Source organism: Chionomys nivalis, chromosome 18, assembly GCF_950005125.1.
Source record: "Chionomys nivalis chromosome 18, mChiNiv1.1, whole genome shotgun sequence".
Taxonomy (NCBI): Eukaryota; Metazoa; Chordata; class Mammalia; order Rodentia; family Cricetidae; genus Chionomys; species Chionomys nivalis.
This window is the reverse complement of record NC_080103.1, coordinates 58,527,238-58,544,716: the sequence shown is the minus strand read 5'-3', so window position 1 is coordinate 58,544,716 and position 17,479 is coordinate 58,527,238. Positions and strand designations below refer to the sequence as shown.

The window sequence follows — 17,479 nt, the reverse complement described above, 5'->3', positions numbered from 1 at the left end:
AATGTAGTTTTCTGGATTAGATGATTTTTATTAGGCGATTTCTAATATTTGCTTTATGTGCCAATAATTACACATCTCCCCGGACCGTTCCTGAGCATGCCTAATGTAATGCAAACAATTACTGGGGTGAGGGAGGGTTCTTAAGTCCTGTTCTGTTTCAACTTCCGTGTGCCACAATGACCCCCGTCCCCAACTTGCTAAGAAAGAATAGCATTTTGTATGTTATTTCCCCCCCTGTCTCAGTCTAAGAACACTTTATTATCAGGAGTCTTAGAATGCGAGAAATATATGTTACCGGCTTCCTGGTAACCGGAAGCTAATGTGCCCTCAAGTTCAAGACCCATAGATCAGTTAACAAGTCATGTGCTTGCAGATAAAACCAGCGGTTTTCTTTTACCCAGCTCTGTCTCGGCCATTTTATAGCTCAGCTCATCCTTTTTACATGTGTTGAATTATCTCAGAATGTTTGTGGATTTGGAAAAACAGTAAAGGTATTGGGCTACAGATTTAATCATACCAGAGTGTAAAACCTCGAAAAGTTCCTAAAAAATACTTAGTCGCACTTTAAGAAAGCCTTGCCCAGCAAATAGCATTTATTCATCAGTAAATATTTTTTTATTTCATTAGCTAGGTTTACAACAATTAAATGTTCTGATCAAAATAATTCAGAGTATTATTTACTCCCTTCTATCATTATTTAATTTTTTTGTAAATACCAAAAGAACCTCCATTTCTAATTTCAAAAAAAAAACATTATATATACTGGAAATGTGGATATTCTAGAAAGGAATACATTGGGATCAGTGTAGACTAATTTGTTTGTTTTGTTTTTTGAGGCAGCGTTTCTCTGTGTAACTTTGGAATCTGTCCTGGAGCTCGCTCTGTACACCAGGCTGTCCTGGAATTCAGAGATCTGCCTGCCTCTGCCCCCCAGGTGCTGGGATTAAAGGCGTGCACCACCACCACCACCGCCCCGCAGACTAGGTACTATTGAGATCTTGAACCTGATAATTGTTTGCTGTGTGTGATTTGCATGCTATAGTATTTAGAGCCTTGTTGGCCTGTACTTGCCTGGAACTCTATCCATATTCCTCCCATGCACAACCAATTGTGATAACTTAAAAATATATTCAGACGTTGAACTTAACACCTTGAAAAGCTCTGACTGAGAGCTGTTGATTATCCCTGCCCTTTGTCTGGCCATCAGAAAGACCTCACTGACCATATCACCGATATATGTTCTCAGGTCCATTGATTTTTACCTCTGCTGTTTCCAGCCCCGGCCCAAGTTACCACCACTGTATTCTGGACCAAAAGGGTAACACTTTAGTTTTGGTCCTACCTGTTTATTTCTGTGATTCAGTAAGGAATTTGTGGGGCTGGAGAAATGGCTCAACTGTTAAGATCCTTGGCTGCTCCTCCAGAGGACCAAGGTTTAGTTCCTACCACCCATATGACAATTACCATTATAACTCCAGACCCAGGAGCACCAACATCCTCTTCTAACCTCAAAGCACCAGGCACACACACGGTATATACACATAAAGACAAAACACTAGACCATGTACAATGAAATAATTTTTTAAAAATTGGGAAAATTTATATAAATGTATATAATATATAAGGATTCAAAAGTAACGTACCCAGTGTTGAAAAATATCATCCAAGAACTATACTCATCTGCCTTTTTGTAGTTCAGGTACTATATTACAGTACCTGACTATATTACAGTCCATCATTTCTTGATTTACTGAAAACAGATCTCTTCTGTATAGTTCCAATTACACTATGAATCCTTTCCCTAGAAGAGCTCTGTGTAATTAGTTTCTCTATACATTTCTTCCTCTTCTCTTATGCTCTTCCTGCAGCTGTCTGTTCACTTTGTTAGCCACGAATTTCCTGCCTCAGTCTTTATCTTGCTTCCTCTGCTGAATGTCCTGGAGCCCCTGCCATGCGTGCATGATCTGACTGAGTCCTTCAGGCCTCAGCTCTCTGATGGCTCTTGTCAAGCAGTTCGGCAACCCCTTGCTTATCACCATGTCTTACAGTGTTTGTCTGTGTTGTTCACTCTTATTTCCCTTAGAGTGTAAACTGGAGATCATCTCCATCATTATCATCCCTACCACTAGACTGACAGTCTAGTTATTTGTTGCGTAAATAAATGTTGGGCCCAAACTACGTTTTAGTTCATTTGTTGATCTTGTATCTGAGACTTCTCATCTATGCAGTGCTCGTAACCTGCCTTGCCACCTTCAGAAGAGCACTTCTGAACTTTTCAGGAATCACACCGTTCTATGCCACTGGAAGTTGGTACTATAAAATATGTTAATTCATCTGTATTCCAGGAATTATAGTACATTTTAAATAGCCATGTTCAAATGGTCTTGGTAAAATTCAGGGTCTGTGAAGATTGGCTCATCAGGTAAGAGCTCTTGCTGCATTAGTCTGAAGATGAATTCAGATCTCCAGAACCCACATAAAAAGTTGGGCAGAGTCACTCATAGGCCCCTAAAATAATATCTGGGAGTGGCTGCCTAATTCATGGATCACTATTTGCTTGAATAATGAAGTTTTAAAGTGCCAGAGAGCTTTTCTCCTCCCCATGGAGAAGGTCAAAAGCAGACCCTCCTGTCACTGAGCTATATATATATCCTGATAGGGTGCCAAAGTACAGCCTATCAGAACTATCAGCTTTGTAATTTTAAGGTAGAGTAGTATGTTCAAAATATTAATAACATATCTTCTTGACATTTTCATACACGTATTTTGATCATATTGCTCAGAGTTATACATATTTACTCAACATCAAATATTTGAACATTGGTTCTTTTTTTTCTTTCTTTTTTTTTTTTTTAACCTTGGGTGTCAGGTCCCCTGGAACTGTAATTACAGACAGTTGTAAGCTGCCATGTGGGTGCTGGGAATTGAACCCGGGTCCATCTAAAAGAGCAGTCAGTGCTCTTAACCACTGAGCCATCTCGCCAGCCCCTGAATATTGGTTCTTAGATGAGTTGTAGCTGTACTGCTTAAGGAGGCAATATAATATAAATCTATGTTTTTTTTTTAAATCTGAACTTAAAAATATTTTCTTTAAATGCCATATTTAAATCTTAGAAAGAACAGGCAATTTAAGAGAAGATTTCAAAATACTTACAAAACTTTAATTTTAAAAAAGAACTTTCCCCAGTGGTTCATGCCTTAATATTTAGGTAACCACGGATTTACATATTGAATGTGTAGAACTCAAATAGCCATGCTTTTGTAATCGGGACCTCTACTTTTCCTGTATAACATTCCCTCTGGAAATAGATTGTGTAGAAAACTGAAGATCTGAATCAGGAAACCCTTAAGTAAAGACGGGTGGGAATGGGCTATAAGACTCACTTGGAATAGCAGTTTTGTTTTTAGTAGAGTTTTATTCTCTAATGACATTTCTATCTCTTTGTCTAGCTATGGACATTCTGGATTTTGTCTTCTGATTCTCTTTTTGCTTTATATTAATAGATCTCATACTGTTTTGGAATGCATTTAAAGAGACATACTTAAGAGGAAAATTAAACTTTTTTTTCACAGAGCATCCTGTGATTTATGATAGCACTTCTTACGCCATTTTGTCTTGTAACAGCTAAGGATACTTTCCTTCAGAATAGAATGGTAGTTTTTGTTTTCATTTTTATTTTTTCTTTTCAAGACAGTATCTTATGCAGTCCAGGCTGACCTTGAACTTAAGATTGATAGGATTGACATCTAGTAGGTACTCAGTAATTCTTTTATTTATTCAGTCCATAAAAGAGCTGGGCATTGAGCTGGAGTCTGGGCAGGCAGAGTAGACAGTAAAAATGCCACCTTCATGACGATAGTCATGGTCCACAGGGTCAGTGAAATCACAAGTCACTTTGTCAAGTCTCCATTTCCATCAGTCTGGGTAGTAAGAGTCTGTTTCAGTAGACAATGGATTGAAAGATTGGGTTGGGAAAAGCCTAACGACCGGATAGGTCATTCATCTAGCTAAAACTCCCCTCCTAGTGTAAGTTACAGTATTTAAAATAACTTCATGACTGCTCATTGTTGTCATCTCAGTCCTTAGGGTCTGTTTTTAACCCTGAGTACAGAGCTGAGTACTGGCCAAGTCACAAGTGGGAACAGGTCAGGCAGCACTGAGCGCATCTGACCACGCTGACCCCAAACTCGTTCCATGCTAACGGTCCAGTTCTTTCCTTGAGATCCTGTCTTCTAGAGTATGAACTTCTTGAGGTATTGTTTCTGCTTTTGTCAGTTGGGACAAACATAATATAAATTTTGTTATAAACAAATGCAGTGTGTATGTAATGAGCTTGACATTCCCTTCATACACATTGAGCTGGTTGGAAAATTGTGTAGGATGTATTTAAAATTTCCATTTGTCTCTTTATATCATACACATCTTACTTTACGTCCTATAGTTACCCATTTCTGCTCCTTCATCCAGCAGAGGTTTAGCAGTGTGTTATGTAAAGGTCTTGTTCTGGTAGAGAAAACGGGAAGGAGAAAGAAGGGAGAACGAGGGAGGGAGATCCCTCTGGGAGATTCCAGCCTAGTGGGAAAGGATACATTTACATAGTAATAAGTGAGTGACAAGTGTGGATTAGGAGCCTACCCTTATTCAGGGCCACAGCAGCACAACCTCCAGCCGGACTCAAGGCAGAATCAAGCTGTGTGGAGGGTTTCTGGAGTAAAGGGTGGCACCTTTAATTTGAAGATAACAAATATCATGGCATACCATTTGGGACAGGTAATTTCAATATTGCTGTTGCTTGGAATTTTTTAAGCTGGTCTTAGGTCTTTGGTAGTGACACATCATTATACATTTAAGCCTTATTTCTTGCCAGTTCTGTATTTATGAATCTGCCTTCTTCACAAAATTTATTTTTATCCCCAGATCAATACTCATAATGATTTAGGGTCATTTGAAGATGCACATATACTGAGTATTATGTGCTTCTTATGAAACAGCTCAAGTTATGAACCATTCTTTTAAAAAAGTTATTTACTTAATGTGTGCATGTGCACATACACTGGAGGCTAAATGGGTTCCTTCCCTTTCTTACTCTCTACCTTTTTTTTCTTTTGAGCTGAGACCTCATACTAAACCTGGAGCTTGCTGTTGAAGCTAGGCTAGCTGCAGTGAGCATGCAGGGTCTTCCTCTCTCTGCTCCCATAGTGCAGCCATGGCAGCCTTTCCGTGAGTGCTGGGGATCTGAGCTCAGGTCCTCATGCTTGCCCAGCACTTGAGCCAACTATCCAACCCAAGGTCTTCTGCGTTCTTGTTTTATCTTCACTTAACTTCATTCCAGCATGACTTACACTGCTATTGGCCATGAGGGAATGTCAATGAGTCAGCAATATAAAATAGGGATCTTTAAGTAGGAATACATAAAAAAAGAAGGTTATGTATTGGGGTGGCTGATGAAAATATGACTAGAGGCTTGCAGGAACCTGTATTTCCCGTAGGGATAATGACACAGAATTTATAACACATGCACTGCCTTTGAGAACAGCTCAGCGTATACCCCAGATATTCCTATACGTATTATACGTTCCCTCTGGCAGGTATGCCCAGGCCGAGAGTTTATTATATAAAGTATATGTCAAAAGAATTTTGCAAAATTCAGGTTTTTTTTTTTTTTGTCTAGTACTTTTTAAAATACTGCCCTGTCCTTCATGAGAAGTAATTTGTACATAGTGGGGGGTCAGCAAACATTTTCCTGTTAGTGGCCAGTCAGTAAATATTTAGGCATTATCAGCTATCTAGTCCTGGCTTTAACTGTTCAGTTCCACCACTGTCTGGTGAAGGCCATGATAGTAAGTGCCTTCTGTATTTACAGTGAGAACCTCTGTGGGCCAGTGACTGTGCCTTCTGTATGGTCACGACACAGACAGTGATCTCTCCAGTGGGGTCTCCTAAGTGTTGTCTGGATATGCTGGCTTTGTCCACATAACCGAAAGACTGTATGTTTGTTTTTTACTACATTCATTTCTGTTTGTGTGTATTGATAGGTGTGTGGGCTGAGGCATGAATGTTGGAGGTCAGAGTGCTGTTTCTGCTCCTCTCCTGTGAGTTCTGGTGATTCAACTCAGGCCATCAGGCTCAGCAGCAAGCACCTTGACCTACTGAGCTATCTTGTTGGCCAGTAAACACTTTACTTAAAAAACATTTACACACTTTCTATTTCAAATCTGCCCTCTTTAGGCAAAAAGCAAGTTTGAGCCCCCTGTATTTGGAATTAAGCAATTAGTTATCCAGTTTTATAGTGGCTCGTGAATTTCTTTAGCATGGGTTTGCTCATTTTTATGAATATCATATTGCTTATTTTTGGTAGCTGTCAATAAATCTTTGAGTTGTGGTTAAGTCTCCTTAGTAGCATCAGTTTGATTATTCCTGTATGGATGTAATGTGATTTGTAGTAAAATTTGTTACTGTTTAAATTCAAGTGTTTTAAAGCTGTAAATACATAGCAAGCTAAATATCCTGGTGGGCAGCCAGTTGGTCACAGTGTTGGCTAAGAGCCCTATGTTCCCATGGGGCAACCTATCTCCACCTGCTTCTTCTCGGGTCATAAACATCCTTTCTTTGTACTACTTACCTGAGAAGCTACAGCGCTCCCTCTCTCCCTTTCTCTCTCTCTCTCTCTCTCTGTTTTTCGAGACAGGGTTTCTCTGTATAGCCTTGGCATTCATAGAGCTTGCTCTGCAGACCAGGCTGGCCTCGAACTCAGATATTAAAGGTGTGCACCATCACCACCCTGTGAAGCTACAGTTCTTACTTTATGCACAGCCACTTAATTCCTTCTCTGCCTGTTTATGAGGGGGAAAAAATCTAGGAATGAAGAAACGAAAAACCACACCAATCTGTTTCCTAGTGTTAATTTACCTTGAGCGTCATGCTAGTATTCTTGCTTAAGCATGTGAAGGTATCTTGGTTTTGATTTGGTTCTTTGTTTTGTTTTGTTTGTAATTTTGTCTTTCCCCTTCCCCCCATTCCCCTTTGCCCTGACTGACTGAACCCAGGACTTTGTTCTTGCCAGGCAAGTGCTCTACCGCTGAGCTAAATCCCCAACTCCTGAGCATATGTAAATCAGCCATTACCACTACCTTAAAGACAGTACTGGCTTTTGTTTCAAATCCCTTTATCCTTTTTTTAAACAAATGGTATGAAACATTTTGAGGGTGGCAGGATACGCCGTTAAGTGTGGCTACACACTGATTTCAAAGGTTTAGTCCCCCCAAAATATATAGTGTCTTGTTGGCAGTTGTATGTGGATTGCATGTCACAGTGATCTTTTAACATACTTATTATAAGCGTGTCATCAGTGTATCACGACATATAAAATGATCAAGAATCTCAGTTTATTTTGGCCTCCTAAATTGATGTTTAAAATAAGTGTAAAAACAAAACAAAAAAAAAGTGTGCGTGTGTTTGTGTCTCTGCCAGAGGTAAATATCGAATACAAAACAAAAAAGTGTGTGTGTGTTGTGTGTGGCAGAGGTAAATGTGGAATGTCTTCCTCTATCACTCTCTACCTTTCTTTTTAAGACAGTATCTCACTGAACCCAGAGCTAGGAGTTAGCTGTTCCAGCTAGACTGGCAAGCAAGCGCCCAGCATCTGCTGTCTCTGTAGCTCCTCCCACACTCCCCAGCTTACAGGTACAGGCACTTGGCTTTGACAGGGTGCTGGGGATCTGCACAGGACTCTACCCACTGAGGCCCCACCCCTGCTCCAGGAACACTATAATGTAGATCACAAGATGCTAGGTAAGTATACTAGCTCCCTTTTTGCTTTGAAGTTTCTAGTAAACTTTGGGTGACTTCCTATTAAAAGAAAGTAATAAAGAAGGACTAATTGTTACTTGGGAATTATATTAGGAAACATTTAAATGTCCCAGTTTGAAGAAATTCTATACTCCTCAAAAAAAAAAAATTATTCACATTCAGGAAATTTTTGAAGCAGGGAATATTTCTGATTATTGTTTCCCAATCATTAGTGAATTTTGTTTGTGTTTCTACATAGCCCTGGCTGTTCTGGAACTCACTATGTAGACCAGGCTGGCCTCAAACTCAGATCTGCCTGCCTCCCTATCCTGAGTGCTGGGATTAAAGGTGTGCCACCAGTCCTGACTGCTCATTATAATATTTAGTAAACTTCTTAAAGCAATTTTACTTTCACGTTAATTTTAAAAGGCTTGTTCTTTAAGTTTTTAAATTTTTACTTTGTATCTCTTTGAAAATAATTAAAACCAGTTTAGATGTATATATTCTATTATGCTTTGTATAGGGCAGTGTTTCTCAACCTGTGGGTCATGACCCCTTCAAGAGTTGACCAACCCTTTTACAGGGATTGCCTAAGACCATTGGAAAACAGAGATATTTACATTACAATTTTTAACAGTATCAAAATTATAGTTATGAAATAGCAATGAAAATAATTGTATAGCTGGGACTTACCACAACATGAGGAACTGTATTATAGGGTTGCAGCATTAGGAAGATTGAGAACCACTCGTATAAGGAAAGTATTATAAAATTGAGCAATAACATAGTATCAAAAATTGAAAATTTTAGCCGGGCGGTGGTGGCGCACGCCTTTAATCCCAGCACTTGGAAGGCAGAGGCAGGCAGATCTTTGTGAGTTCGAGGCCAGCCTGGTCTACAAGAGCTAGTTCCAGGACAGGAACCAAGAAGCTACAGAGAAACCCTGTCTCGAAAATAAAAAAAAAAAAAAAAAAAAGAAAATGAAAATTTTTGTAATTACATAGCTATAGTGATAAGACTGCTGGATATTTTAGACAAGAGAGACAGTAGTCCCTGGAGAACCACTCCTGATACAGTTCTATCTCTTGTTGACCTTTATGGTTCAACATCTAAATGCTTTTTGGACAGTTAAAATATTAATAAAATGTTCATTAAAATTACTTTGCTAAGAAAACCAAAAAATAATTTCACAAGCTTCAAAATAAATTGTCATTTAATATTTGGATGACCAAACAGTTGAACAGAATTAGCTTTTTTCCTTCCTTTTTCTTTTTTCAGCACTGGGGATGGAAGCTAGAGCCTTTTCTATGCTATGCAAGCTACTTGAACTGGCACCTAAAAAATCCGTTTGTGTACGTGGGGTCTGTGTGCCACCACGTGCTTATGGGAGTCACTTCTCCATAGTATGGGTCCTGGGGATTGAAACAGGTTTTCAGGCTCAGCAGCAAGTGCTTATACCTACAAAGCTGACCTTAAAGTGGCCTCTTAAAAATAAGATTTCTGCACTTGGGAGGCAGAGGCAGGTGAATCTCTGTGAGTTCGAGACCAGCCTGGTCTACAGAGCTAGTTCCAGGACAGGCTCCAAAGCCACAGAGAAACCCTGTCTCAAAAAAAAAAAAAATAAATAAGATTTCTGGCCGGGTGGTGGTGGCGCACGCCTTTAATCCCAGCACTCGGGAGGCAGAGGCAGGCGGATCTCTGTGAGTTCGAGACCAGCCTGGTCTACAAGAGCTAGTTCCAGGACAGGCTCCAAAACCACAGAGAAACCCTGTCTCGAAAAACCAAAAAAAAAAAAAAAAAGATTTCTGTTTTATCTAATTGTGTGTGTGTGTGCCATGTATGTGCCCGTTCCTGAAGAGGCCAGAAGAGGATGTCAGATCCCCTGATGCTGTAGTTATAGCTGACTGATGTAGGTAGTGGAAATGGAACTGAGATCTTCTAGAAGATGGAAATCTGTTAACCACAGTGCCACCTCTGCAACCCCGAAGCAGTACCTTTTGAAGAGCATGGACACACCGTTTTCAAAATAACAATGAAACTTTGAACAGTCTGACCAGTCCTTCTCATTCCCTTACTTTTACCTGGTCAGCCTTCTCCTCTGTAGACTAGAGTTGTGATCTCTTCATCCGGACTTTGTGTTCCTGATCCACGTGTTAAACCCTCTCCCTTCCCTCTCTCTTTCAGAATCTATCAGAAGTTCAAGTCATTGTTCACATTCTCTTCCTACTCCTATTTTTTTTTCCAAAAGATTGAGCTCAGGACCTTGCCATGCAAGACAAATTCTACCATGGAGCTGCATCCCTGTTTATTCTGAAGCCGTTTCCATACCAACCAGTTGGCGTGGAGGGAGGACAACAGCTAATATCTGCACAGTATTTCACTGCCATGTATTTTCTTGCTCTTGTAAAGGTTTATTTGTAATCGTGTCTGTGAATCTGTGTGTAAGTATGTGACAGTTGACTGCATCTGTGTAGACACAGGCAGCAGACCCCCTGGGTTCTGGTCAGGGATAAGTCACCCAACATTGATGCTGGGAAGTACTGAACTGGGGCCCTCTGCAAGAGACTAGTTTGTGCTCTTAACCGTGCAGTCAGCCCTCCAGCCCCTATTTTCTAATTCTTGGGTCCCTCTCATGAGGCAGAAAGTGTTAGTCATTGTATACATGAGGGACTCAAGACTTAGTGCATGACTTTTCTAGAACTCAGATCAGAAATCAAGTGGCAAAGCTAAGTATGCAGAGCCAACTCCTTTCCAAGGTTTTATTTTTTTGAAGATTTTTATTTTTATTTTATTTTTATTTTGTTGTTTTTCAGACAGGGTTTTTCTGTGTAGCAGCCCTCTGTGTCCAATTTGATTTGTAGACCAGGCTGGCCTTGAACTCACAGAGACCTGCCTGCCTTTGCCTCCCAAGTGCTGGGGTTAAAGGTCCATCTTAATTTTTATTTCCATGCAGATGAGTCTTGCCTGAATGTCTGTGTATGCACCACATGTGTGCAGTACACACAGAGGTCAGAAGGTGTTGGATCCCCTGGACCTGGACTTACAAATGGCTGTGAGCCATCCTGTGGTTGCAAAAAACTGAACCTGGGTCCTCTTGCAAGAGCAGCAAGTGCTCTTAGCCACTGAGTCATCTCTCTAGACCCTCATTTCAAGTCTTTCTTTTATATTGCAGTTGTCTTATAACCCATATAATAACTTAGTATTTTTATTTTTTTAAATTTATTTATTACGTATATAGTGTTCTGGGCATCAGATCTCATTATAGATGGGTAATGAGCCATTATGTGGTTGCTGGGAATTGAACTCAGGACCTCCGGAACAGCAGTCAGTTCTCTTAACCTCTGAGCCATCTCTCTAGCCCAACTGAGCCATTTCTCCAGCCCAACTTGGTATTTTAAAAAAATATACATGCATGAGCATTTTGCCTATGTGTATGTGTAGTACTACATGCATGTCTGGTGCCCATGGAAGTCAGAAAAAGGCATTGGATACCCTGAAACTGGAGACGTGGATGATTGTGAGCCACATCATGGGTTCTGGAAACTAAACTTGGGTCCTCTGAAAGAGCAAACACTCTTAACCCCTGAGCCACCTCTCCAGCCCTGACTGAGTAGTGTTTATTTGGTGATTAAATTGTTCACTTGTTTTGCACCACACTTTACTGAGCCAAATTGTCACCTGTAGACTTGAAAGCATGTTTGTATTTGTGCAGAGAGTAAAGGACAAGATGAGAACCAAATACACTTCTTAGCAGAATCACACATCTTGTTGACATGGGCGATTTTGTCATTGTGTGAATGTCGGCGTGTTAACACAAGATGGCTGTGATATTACTAGGCGACAGAATCTTATGTAATTGCTGTCATCTGTGTAGTTCAGTCTGTTGACAGAAGCATCCCCGCTGCACGACACATGAGCAGCAGAATGAAAGAGGTCAGTAAGCACTGCTTGTCAGGCTGTTTGTCTTTCTGGACTCTTTACAGAGTGTGGTACCCAACCCTGCTCCTTCAATTAAAGACACCAGTACAGGTGTGTGCTGGGCCAAAACATTCTTTTCATGCTAATATTGGAGGAATGCCTATTTAATTATTGTTATTACAGCAGCTCTGGGCATCATGGTTCCGGCCTGCAATTCCAGTATGCAGGAGGCTGAGGCAGCAGGACCATGAGTTCAGAGCCCATTTGCTCTGAAGGGAAACTCTGTTTCAAACCCAAAATAAAAACATTCAAAAGAATATCATAGCCTGTTGTTAGACCATAGTTATAGAAAAGTTTTATGAAAATTTCTCTCTTGCTTAAATATCAGACATGCACACACACAGCATAGACATCAGAGGGCATAACAAAGGATTTTCTAAACTGCCGTTATATAATTGCTGTTATCAGAAAGGTTTGGAAGAGATCCGCTGTGTAAGAGAAGAATGGAATTCAGATAGAAAAGCCTGAAAAGGCACCTTTTGCAGCATGATAGCATGGGGAATGTCTGAGTCCTCTGAGGTCAGTCTGGCAGTTATGGGTCTGTGCAGCTTAATGTTTTTGCAAACTGCAATCCAGAGGAAAGGCAGACTTTATCTGTAGACTTCTACTGCTACAAAGTAGTTTGTACAGCTTAAAATAGTGTAAAATTTATGTATATGTTATAAATTTCATTGTTTTCAAGGGTGTTTTTATTTATTTTTGTTGTTGTTGTTGTTTGTTTTCTTTGAGGGGAGGGGCTAAGACAGAGTCTGTCCACATAGCCCTGGCTGTCCTAGAACTCATAGAGATTTCCCTGCCTCTTCCTCCAGAGGGCTGGGATAGAAGTTGTGCACCACAATGCCCAGCTTTATTTGTAGCTTCTTTATGCTTGCCTTCTAGCCAGAATGGGCAACTTTGAAGGATCCTGGGTGACTGACTCTGTGAAGTATAGACAGAAATTGAGGCTGGGGAGAGCCTCTGACTCCAGAGTCGATCAAACATATTTTGAGAATATTTGCTGAGCAAAGGGATGTGTTTCCATGATCCCAGCTACTTTGGAGGTTAAGGAGAAAGGAGTTTGATTTGGGTGCTCTTTTTTTTTTTTTTTGTATTGAGGCAATGTTTCAGGTAGCCTAAGTTGGTTTCAAAGTTACTATGTAACCAAAGACTGGTCTTGAACTCCTGATCGTCCTGCCTTCCTCTCCTATGTGCTGAGATTACAGGTGTGTACCACATCTGACTGACTCTGGGACCCTGAGCCCAGACTGGGTAGCACAATGAGACCCCTGCTTATAAATCAATAAATCTGGCTTAAAGTGTGACAGATACCAGCTGTGTGGAGTGTTTAATGATTTTGACTTTTTAGACAGGGTCTCACTATTGTAGCCTTGGCTAGTGTAGAAACTTCAGTGTAGATCAGGCTGGCCTCAAACGCAGAAGTCTGCCTGCCTCATTCCCTGTAGTGTTAGGATCAAAGGCATTTGCCATCACCAGCATGGTTTTTACTTTTTGTTATAAGTAAGAGTGTTATGCATGGCATGATTGTTTCCTGAAAGTTGTTGGATTTCATATAATAAAATCATAAAAGTAATCTTCACAGTGTCAACGATATTTAAATACACTGTATATCATGTTTAATTTTCATGGTAAGCCTGTAAAGTTGCTACTGATATTAACCCAACTGACAGATAAGGAAACAGACACGGAATTTAGATCCCAGGCCACACAGAATCTGAGTCCAGGAAGTCTTGACTCCAGAATCTGCTTTAAGTGACTGTTTTAAACCATTGTAGATTCTCCTTAATACCACCTTGTATTTCCCTCCTTCCCTCTCTCCCTCCTTCCCTCCTTCCTTCTGCATAGCAGACAAGCATTTTACCACTCACTGAGATCTACACCATTCTTTTCTTCCCTTTTCTTTTTTTTAGATTTTTTTATTATGTATAGAGTGTTCTACCTGCATGTATGCCTGCTCGCTAGAAGAAAGCATCAGATCTCATTACAGATGGTTGTGAGCCATCATGTGGGTGCCTGGAACTGAATACAGGACCTCTGGAAGAGCAGCCAGTGCTCTCAACCGCTGAGCCATCTCTCCAGCCCCCTTTAATTTTCTTAAGCTGCATCCCACGCTATGCTAAGCTCAGTAGTAGTTGTCCGGCCTTAGTCTGCCAAGTTCTGAGATTATGGTACACTGCCACTCCTGACTACCTTGGCAGGCCTAATGACTATTGGACATACTTAGATTTGAGGTTAGATACTCATCTATCCGAAGCATTAGGAACCTAAGAGCCTAAGATTGCTTATTCTTGGGTAGGAGTTGTGGGGAACTGGAAGTCACGATTTTCTTATACAAATTCACTATGAGAAACATCAGGACTGAACATGACCTGTTCAAAAATTAAGGGTTTATAGAAAACGTTTTCAACGAGTGTATCAGTAAAATATTAGGTAATTCGTTCTCAAGTATTTGAGATTATTTGAATTAATTCATTGAGATAGGGTTTCTCTCTGTAGCTTAGGCTGGCCTCAAATTTGCTATTGTCCTCCTTCAGCCTTCTGAGTGACCTAATTTGAAATTAATTCCTTCTTCTCCTATATAGAAGTCAACCCAGTCCTGCAAGACTTTTTACTTTACCATAAACTGAGACTGACTTGTGACTCAGAAGAAAAAATTAGGATTTCTTTCGTAGCTCAGACTGGCCTCCGGCTCACCCTGCACCTTAGGCTGGCCTCCGCTGCCTCAGAGTGCTGGGATTTCGGCATGAACCATCACAACAGCTGAAATTTGCTTTTGTTTGGCAGGAATACCAAATTAGAAGAAGATGGAGTCAGTGGAATAATGTGTTGCACTTCTAGGCTTTGGGGTTTAAATGCTATCTTCAGTGTAAAAATACCTTTTCTGTAATTATTAAAGCATAATTTTCCACTCAAGCAAACTTGATTAAAAGACAAAATAGAGTGGCATTTCCCTTCAACATACTGTTGTGCACAACAATTTGGTTGCTGTTAGTGTTGCTAAAGTCACCACATTTAAGCTTTTGATAGACTTAGAGAGTAGATTCATGCTCTTGAGTACTGAGATTACTGGAGAGAGACATCTGGCCTCGCTACTTATAATAAAAATGAGAGAATTGCAGCTTCATGGGATCCCACCAGTTAATGGGAAAGTGAAAATCATAAGTGCAAGCTCTGATTTAATAGTTGGACAAAAATATATTAACCTTTTAATTTTACGGGGGGGAAGAATGTCAGTTACTAATTGTAGTTTCTCTTCATATTCTCTGCTAGAGCTACATACACACACACACACACACACACACACCTGTATTAGCAAGTAGATATTTATAATTTACTATGGTGGTGTGTGCATTTTCAAAATAGCAGTCTCATGGTGACTTTTTCTCCCAGATTCTTTGGATTTGAAAAAAGCTTTTTGATACTGATATTTCTTGGTAGATGAAAAAAATGTGAGCTAGCTCACTCAGCTCTGACTGTGGGAGGCCACGTGAGAGATTCCCAGCAGCAAGGTGCTGTGGGAGGTTTCAGACCTAGGAAGTCATGGCTGAGCAGCAAAAGCAAGCCTGCAGAAGTGCCGAGTCATCAGAGTGTTGGCAAGCAGGGGCGGTTCCATTGCCACCAAGTTTTCAGTCTCTTAGCATGTATGTCCATTTCTTTTTCCTTTTAGCTGTGCCCCCTTCAAGTTTCCAAACACTGAGGGTTTTTAAATACAGTATGTATTTGGACACTGTCTTAGCAATCCATCTTTTCAATATTATAGCAGAAATGGTGACTGGAGTCCAGCTCAGTAGCGAAAGTCTTGCCTAGTAACTATACCCAAGGCCTGGAGTTTCAGTGTTCACCTAGAAGTGGGGACATGTTGAGACAAGATTGGAAACCCATATAAGAGATAAAAGATGAATTCTCTACATACAAAAAATATTCTCATATTTATTCAAGATACATTGTAGGAGAAAGCATCACGTGCATATAAATGTAAATATGATTTAAACTTTGTTAGTTAAAAAAATTGCAGCAAATAGCAACAGATTTTTTAAAGAATTAAAAGAAAATATATTAATAATAACAGGGAATGTTAAAAAGGGAGAATTCTTCCCCATGTTTTCAAAAATCTTTGTCAGTAAGTATATACTTTTGGGGGGGGGGCATAAGTATATACTTAAAATGAGGAGAAATGTGTTTTTAATGTAGTTGTTACCTTGCTGCCTCTTGTAAGTAGCATGTTCAGATTTCAGGTTGATCAGGGTTAGATTTACTCTGCACTGAGCCTGTTGAAATCTGATCCTTTCTCCTAACCCTTCCTGCAGTAGGGAAACAGTGACCCTCACTCAGAATGAGATCTGTTTCACTTGTAATGAACACAGACAGTGAACTTTTACAAATAGTGAATTATTAAATATTACTAAAAACTAGTTAAAATCATTCTCCAGTCACTTATGTTAAAATTCTGCTTTTCAATTTTATTATAGCCTTTTTACCATGTGAAATTTTATTATATGACTTCCTCATCTTTTCAGATTGATAGACCCTAGGAATTTTGAAAATGACCCAAATTGTTTGAAGACTTTAAGTGTAAACACCTCATATTTTAGTTCTGTATATCTTACAGCCAGGTAACTTGAGATTGGAATACATACAGTAAATTCAGGGCTTTTCTACCTCTATAATTACTTTAACGTGGGATACCTAATGGCTATAATTATTTCTGTTGCCTTTTTACCTCTAATGGAGTAACTACGTCTGTAGTTACGGCATTTTGTGCTGAAATACTGGTTTGCTAAATCCACAGGAAATAAAATGGTAGAGCTAGAGGAAAGGGAATGGTTAATCACGGAGGAGGAGGGACACAGCCCAGCACTTTGCCTAGAGGCCGCTGGGAAAGTGACGTCCTGTAACATTTGCTGTTCTAGAAAGTACAGAGACACGTAGTGAAAATGGGAGGGTCTAGAAGGAGGCCGGCTCTGGTGTGGTGTATATTTATCTGTAAGTGAGCTGCTGGGGAAGGAATTAATAGAGACGCTGCCTGCTGCCTCCAGACAGCTGAGCCCAATCGCTGATTGCTTTAACTTTTAAGACACCCAGCTTGCTTTATTCTTTCGGAATCCTTGTATTGCTAAGACTGGGGACACTGTTTTCTTTTACAAAGGAAAATCTAAGTTCATTTCAAGGCATTCGAAATGGGGAAAGACTATTATTCAATTTTGGGAATTGAAAAAGGAGCTACAGATGAAGATATTAAAAAGGCTTACCGAAAACAAGCCCTCAAATTTCATCCGGACAAGAACAAATCCCCTCAAGCAGAGGAGAAATTTAAAGAGGTCGCAGAAGCTTATGAAGTATTGAGTGATCCTAAAAAGAGAGAGATATATGATCAGTTTGGGGAAGAAGGTAAGCTGCACTTTTCTGTTCCTTGGCTCCGAATCTTACCTTTTTTCTGTCTCTCAGCTTTCTGATTATCATTAAATTAGATCATCAGATATACCTAAAATAAAAAGAAAAATAACTGGTAATAACAAGATCTAATTCTTGATTATTTGAGTGAGCTATGAATGAAATGCTCATGTTTGTCTTTTGGGTTTTTTTAAAAAACGATATTGTATTATATATATTCTAGTGCAGACTTAGAGTTTTAGCATCTTATATTTTAAAGGAAGCCTTAAGTTCCTGTACTGAGGAATGAATTGTTTGAGTCTTATGCAACCTGTTTTGCTTTCT

The 17,479-nt window shown here is 39.8% G+C and overlaps 1 protein-coding gene across 4 annotated transcripts in view; it reads left to right on the top strand.

Moving 5' to 3' along the window:
- The window catches only part of Dnajb4 (DnaJ heat shock protein family (Hsp40) member B4), a 28,684-nt gene that overhangs the window by 1,134 nt on the left and 10,071 nt on the right, over positions 1 to 17,479 (top strand). Inside the window, exon 1 of one of the 4 annotated variants that reach the window (XM_057793086.1) lies at positions 966 to 984. The exons of 2 other annotated variants lie outside the window; for them this stretch is intronic. Coding sequence is in view for 1 of the 2 variants with exons in the window: in XM_057793083.1 (XP_057649066.1) it covers positions 16,942 to 17,152 (211 nt within the window). In the remaining variant the exon portion in view is untranslated. Of the gene's footprint in view, positions 1 to 965; positions 985 to 16,686; positions 17,153 to 17,479 lie in introns of those variants that run through there. One more of the 4 variants, XM_057793083.1, reaches the window with a different exon arrangement.